The sequence below is a fragment of the Delphinapterus leucas genome, chromosome 4 (genome assembly GCF_059928025.1).
Source record: "Delphinapterus leucas isolate spDelLeu-1000000601 "Yukka" chromosome 4, BTC_Dleu_Yukka2, whole genome shotgun sequence".
NCBI lineage: Eukaryota > Metazoa > Chordata > Mammalia > Artiodactyla > Monodontidae > Delphinapterus > Delphinapterus leucas.
Window position 1 is genome coordinate 84,218,770 of NC_143132.1, and position 6,000 is coordinate 84,224,769.

The following is a 6,000-nucleotide window of genomic DNA, read 5'->3' on the forward strand; positions in this document are numbered from 1 at the left end:
TTCTGTGTGTAAGGGAAATCTTTTTCTTGAGTGTGTATATGAGAAAACATCCTTTTAAACAGAAAGGTTTCATGTCCTTTTGTCAGCTTCCTTGGAAGGTTAAGTGTGAAATCTGTTCTTCGGTACCCTCTCTCTCAGAGTAAGAAAATTGTGGTCAATCTCCAGCTAATTTATCTTCTTAAATCATAACTGAAACCCATGAATTGGATCTACATGTTGGTAAAATCTATCTAATTATGGGGTTCTGGCTTTTTTCGTTACTAGCTTTGGCACAGTAAAACTAAATTTGAATTTGGGTACTCAGAAATGAGTACTAACATGTAATATACTCAACTGAATTTTAATAATTTTGCTTACTTTGATCTGTATTTCTATTTCACTTTTTTATTGCTATTCTTAAATGAACCTTTTTCTGTAGCAGTATGGTGCTATAGATATGTTCTATAACTTTTGTTTTCCTTTTAATTATCTTACTGCTGTTTCTTTCTAGAGTATTTTGTATGAATCTTAGGAGGAAATTTCCTACATGACTTTTAAAACAAACATTTTACCTATTACCTTTTGAAACTTACTAGTAAAGAATTGATTTTGATTTTGATTTTAATTCTGTAGGGTTGTTCATTTATTTTATTTTAAGGATCTTATTTTTCTGTTTTTTCAGATTGAAGATAAAACTTTCCATGTCCTTGGTGATCTTTGCAGTGAGGGAGACTGCACTTACCTGAAATCTTCTGTTAATGGAGTTGCTAGTAAAACTAAGCTGGTTATCCTGAAAAACACTATTTACCTATTTTCCATGGTAGTGTCTTTTCTTTATAATAACACTGTTGTGGGGGCTTCCCTGGTGGCACAGTGGTTGAGAGTCCGCCTGCCAATGCAGGGGACACGGGTTCGTGCCCCAGTCCGGGAGGATCCCACATGCCGCGGAGCAGGTGGGCCCGTGAGCCACGGCCGCTGAGCCTGTGCGTCCGGAGCCTGTGCTCCGCAACGGGAGAGGCCACAACAGTGAGAGGCCCGCGTACTGCAAAAAAAAAAAAAATAATAATAATATAATAACACTGTTGTGGAGATTGGGAGAAATTGCTTGACCAGAGGTATTCCACTGAGATAGTAGAAAGATCCTGCTTCCTTCTCTCACTGCTGTGACCTTTTCTCTGTCTCCCTTTCACTCTGTTTCTTTGTCACATTTCCACCTTCTCTATTTCTCCATTCATCCCTTTTGTTCTCACAGATTCTCACTGACAGACACATATCCATTTCTTCCTTTAATTCTCAAACACCCTTACCCCCTTCTTGTCAGAGCGAATCTCCCTGCTCAGGGGGCAGTGTTCTCTCAGGGATTTGAGGCCTTAAAACTTCCCCCAATCACCATCCTCCTAGCACTGGGAATCCTGGGGACTTGACCATTGCGGGAGGAGTCTGTGGACCAGATACTCCTTATGGGGGAGGTGGGTGGGGTTAGTGGTGGTGTCGTGGCAGTCAAAGGATGGTTGGGGTAGGCTTGGCATGGATTTGGTTAGGAGCTTGTTAGGAGACCTTGGTGTTCTGCATGGGCGAAGAAAGGGAATGGATTATCAGGTATACTGTGACCTCTTCAGAGTCTTCTCACATTTGGGAACCATCTTCCAGACCACAGTCCTTTGTGATGAGATGCCTTTAGTATTCCAGTAATTAAACTACATATTTGGAGTCAAGGTTGATCTCATTTTACCAGGCATTTCTTGCCATAGTCAATGTGCTAGAACAATATGATGGCAGAGGCCGTAGAGTGGAGTGGTGAAGAGCATGAGTTCTGGAGTATGAAGCTACTTGGGTTCAAATCCTGGCCCTACCAGCATCTGTTTGACCTTGAGCAAGTTAAACTCTCTAGGCTTCAGTTCTCCCATCTATGAACAGAAATAAATAAATAACAGTACCCAACTCATAAGGTTGCTGGGACCACCAATGACATTATATATTCATATAGTTGTTAAGAAGAGTTCCTGGCTTAGACTAAGCACCTTATAGTGGGGTTGCTACTAAAAATGGCTTCCAGACAGTGGCTGTCTTTTACCAACAGTTATATCCTTTAATTCTTTTAATCCCCTGTGAGGCATGTATGCCATTACTTCTTTACAGTGGGAAACCAAGACTGAGGGGTTTAGTAATTTGCTCAAGGTACAAAGCTAAATTAGAACGCTGGTATTAAAGATGACTGATATTCAACAAATAGTTTGAAAATAATCATCACCTCAGGTCTATTAGTAAAACTATAGTGATCTTAATTTCATTTCTGATTTATGTTATAAATATATACCCCATAAATATCATTTCTATTTATAGGATGGAAGTATTCAGATTGGCATTCCAGTCCCCAGATACTTGTCTTCAGTGAGCTCAGAAGGAACCCAAGGAGGTGCCATAGCTCCTATGACTGGAACTGTTGAAAAGGTAATGATGTGAACGTATGTAGAATGATGTACAATAAGTCCTAATAAATGTCTTTGTTGAACTTTGTTGTATATATTCTTTTTCCCCCTCTCTAAATCTTGCTCATAGGAAAGCATCCATTTCAAGAAAACAAGAGGATCTATTATAGATTCAAGTTCTATATTACAGTGAAAATACCATTTACCTAATTTTTTTTTTTTTTATGGCCGTGTCGGGTCTTCGTTGCTGCGCGCAGGCTTTCTCTAGTTGCAGCGAGCAGGGGCTACTCTTTGTTGCGGTGCACAGGCTTCTCATTGCAGTGGCTTCTCGTACAGAGCACGGGCTCTAGGCACGCGGGCTTCAGTAGTTGCAGCACACGGGCTCAGTAGTTGCGGCTTGCGGGCCCTAGAGCACGCGGGCTTCACTAGATGATGCGCGCGGGCTTGGTAGTTGTGACTCCCGGGCTCTAGAGCGCAGGCCCAGTAGTTGTGGCACACAGGCTTAGTTGCTCCGCGGCATGTGGGATCTTCCCGGACCAGGAATCAAACCGTGTCCCCTGCATTGGCAGGTGGATTCTTAACCACTGTGCCACCAGGGAAGTCCCCATTTGCCTAATTTATGATAAAGACTCTTCTTTGAAGTGGGAATTTCCATCAAAGTACAAATAATCAAGGTTGTCTTTATATGATTAAAATGACACATTCACCAAGCATTATCCAAAATTTGAAAGGTATTGGTGAAGAACAATGTGGTTTGGTGTTGAATGCCGCATATATTCAGAGTTGAGATCTTCCAATGGTGGTAGATCAGTAGTCTCCTTTTATATACTTACCTATAGTAGAGTCCCCTTAAATGTATTTAAGTCATAAAAATTCAAATGTATGTTCTTGGTACCCATAAATAAAAGGAGAAAACAACTATTTAAATAGTGTGAGTGATTTCACCCACCATTCCTGTCGGGAAATATTTGCCCCAGAAGGGCAACAGACTTGAGGGACTTGGACCTGCCTTTTGCTCATTCAGTCTCAGTTCCCACAGGCCTCTTGTAATATGGGCATCCCTACTCAGGGTATACTTTTAAACATGCATTTTTTTCCCCCATAACTGACCTAAACCCAGATCATTGATTTCACTGAATGCTACTAAAGTTATCACCCAGCATTGGGTGATTGTGGGGCTCTCAGACATGTTTCTCATTTTTCACAGTTTTGACTGTACACATTGACTTCAGAACCTAACTCTACTGTGTGATGTTTCTGAAAACTACTTGATAACCATGTTAACCAAGAAGACAGTAAAACCATATGGGATATATGAGTTCATTTATACTTGAAAAAAGGAAAATAGAGATATTTTTCTGTGTTGCCAGTAAGTTTAATTCTTTCACATGAAGATTGTCTATGCATTTACTACACAAGGCCCTAAAGACTTGAAACACTATCCTAAACAACCTAAAAACTAGAAAACCAGGCAAGACCCTCCACCCTGCCTGTCGTGAAAACATTTAAGTGTAGTACAGGCATACAGCAGAGAGATTGCAGGTTTGGTTCCAGACCACCACAGTACAGCAAGTCACATGAATTTCTTGGTTTCCCAGTGCATATAAAAGTTATGTTTATTCTACACTGTAGCCTGTTAAGTGTGCAATAGCAGTATGTCTTTAAAAAAAATGTACATACCTTGATTAAAAAATACTTAGATATATGTATAACCGAATCACTTTGCTGTACGCCTGAAACTAACACAACATTGTAATCAACTATACTCCAATATAAAATAAAAATTGTTAAAAAACCTGTATTGCTACAACATGCTAACCATCATCAGAACCCTCAGAGAGTCATAATCTTTTTACTCGTAGAGGGTTTGAAATTTTGCAAGAATTACCAAAATGTGACACAGAGGCACAAAGTGAGCAAATGCTGTGGGGAAAATGGCGCCCATAGACTTTCTTGATGAAGAGTTGCCCCAAACCTTCAATTTCTTAAAAAGAAAAAAAAAGAGCAATATCTGTGAGGCACAATAAATGTGAAGAGCAGTAAAATGAGGTGTACCTGTAGTCAGCCCTTCCCCGTTGGTGATATGTCTTGTCTGTGTATTCATGAAAACACAAAAGGATCTTGAAATACATTAAGTGTGTTCATCTGATTCAAGGAAAACTCAGTGGGTTAGGGGGCAGGGATGGGTAGCTAAGGAGTGCCCCCCACTGACAACAGTGCCCGCAATGCCAGACTGACCTATGGGTCTCTGATTTGTGCCAGTATGTTTGTCTTTGGCAGACAAGACAACCACATAGACACATACTTCTGCTGTGTACATTTATATACCAACTCTGTGGACCACAAAGGACCTCTGTTTTTAAATATTAACCTGTCACTCTGACTCTCTAGGTGTTTGTGAAAGCTGGAGACAAAGTAAAAGCTGGAGATTCTTTGATGGTTATGATCGCCATGAAGATGGAGGTAAGTGAAATCACGGGTTCACTTGCCAAATAAACTATGGGAGCTATCAGTCCCAATCATTCTTTTGTCTTATTTTGTAAATTAAGACCATTTTAAATATTAAGAACCATGGATTGATGAAGCATTAACTGCAGGAAACAAAACCAAACCATCCTTCTCTTACATTTTCATTTTAATTTTGTGAGATTGTGCCTGTCATTTGTGATTCTGAAATTATCAATAGCTTAGAGTCAGGCAGTAACCCAACAGAATATTAGCTACTGGTATTTTCTAAGGCCATACCTAGGATGCCAAATATCAGTATCAAAGTGAAAACCTCAGTCAAGTTAAATTAGCTGTTTAGGTTTTTAGATGGTTAGAAATTGTAGGCCATTGGTTCTGAGCCCTGGTCACAAATTGCACTGGGGAACTTTTTGCAAAAGTACCTCCCAGACCAGTTGAACTGGGATTTCCTGTAGGGGAGCCCAAGGATCAGTAGTTTTTAAAAGCTTCCCAGGTGAGAGTCTACTGTGAAGCTTGAGCTGAGAATTACTAGCTAATTCAGAGCTTCCCAATTATTGACCAGGTGCATCAAGGTAGTGATTCTTCTCAATCCCCAAGCGCACCATAAAACTGTTACTATTTTCTCTGTGTGCTGTGATATGAGAAAGGTCGGGAAGCACTGATACATGACAAAACATCAAAATAATTGGCTTCATTTTTCACTTTTCGTGTTTCTTGACTTGGTGTGTGCTCAACCCTCATTAGCATCACAGCCATTGTTTGTCATGCCTTTTGTCTTTGCAGCATACCATAAAGGCTCCAAAGGACGGCACTATCAAGAAAGTGTTCTACAAAGAAGGTTCTCAGGCCAACAGACACGCTCCTTTAGTCGAGTTTGAGGAGGAAGAATCTGACAAAAGGGAAGCAGAATAAACTCCATTAAATAAGCGGCCAATTAAGCAGCCTCTTAAGTGTAGTATCTCTACACCAAAATGGGAAAGTGCCTTCCTGCTTTTCTCGGGGTCTGATGACCAGCACTTTTACTAAATGATTGTATGATTGTGCTTAAAACCGTTTCGTATTTAAGAATCATGTACTTGGGTCACAAATACAATAAATTATCTCAGAATATTTCATACTAATAAAA

At 40.1% G+C, this 6,000-nt stretch overlaps 1 protein-coding gene across 8 annotated transcripts in view; it reads left to right on the forward strand.

Moving 5' to 3' along the window:
• MCCC1 (methylcrotonyl-CoA carboxylase subunit 1) overlaps nt 1–6,000 on the forward strand; it is a 63,260-nt gene extending 57,260 nt beyond the window's left edge. For 5 of the 8 annotated variants that reach the window (XM_022571285.3, XM_022571305.3, XM_089910791.1 and 2 more), the window contains 4 exons: nt 662–799; nt 2,323–2,430; nt 4,800–4,871; nt 5,658–6,000. In XM_022571285.3, coding sequence (XP_022426993.1) covers nt 662–799; nt 2,323–2,430; nt 4,800–4,871; nt 5,658–5,786 — 447 coding nt within the window. In that variant the 3' untranslated portion in view covers nt 5,787–6,000. Of the gene's footprint in view, nt 1–661; nt 800–2,322; nt 2,431–3,615; nt 3,778–4,799; nt 4,872–5,657 lie in introns of all 8 variants that reach the window. The other 3 variants (XR_016393063.1, XR_016393065.1, XR_016393064.1) reach the window with 3 other exon arrangements.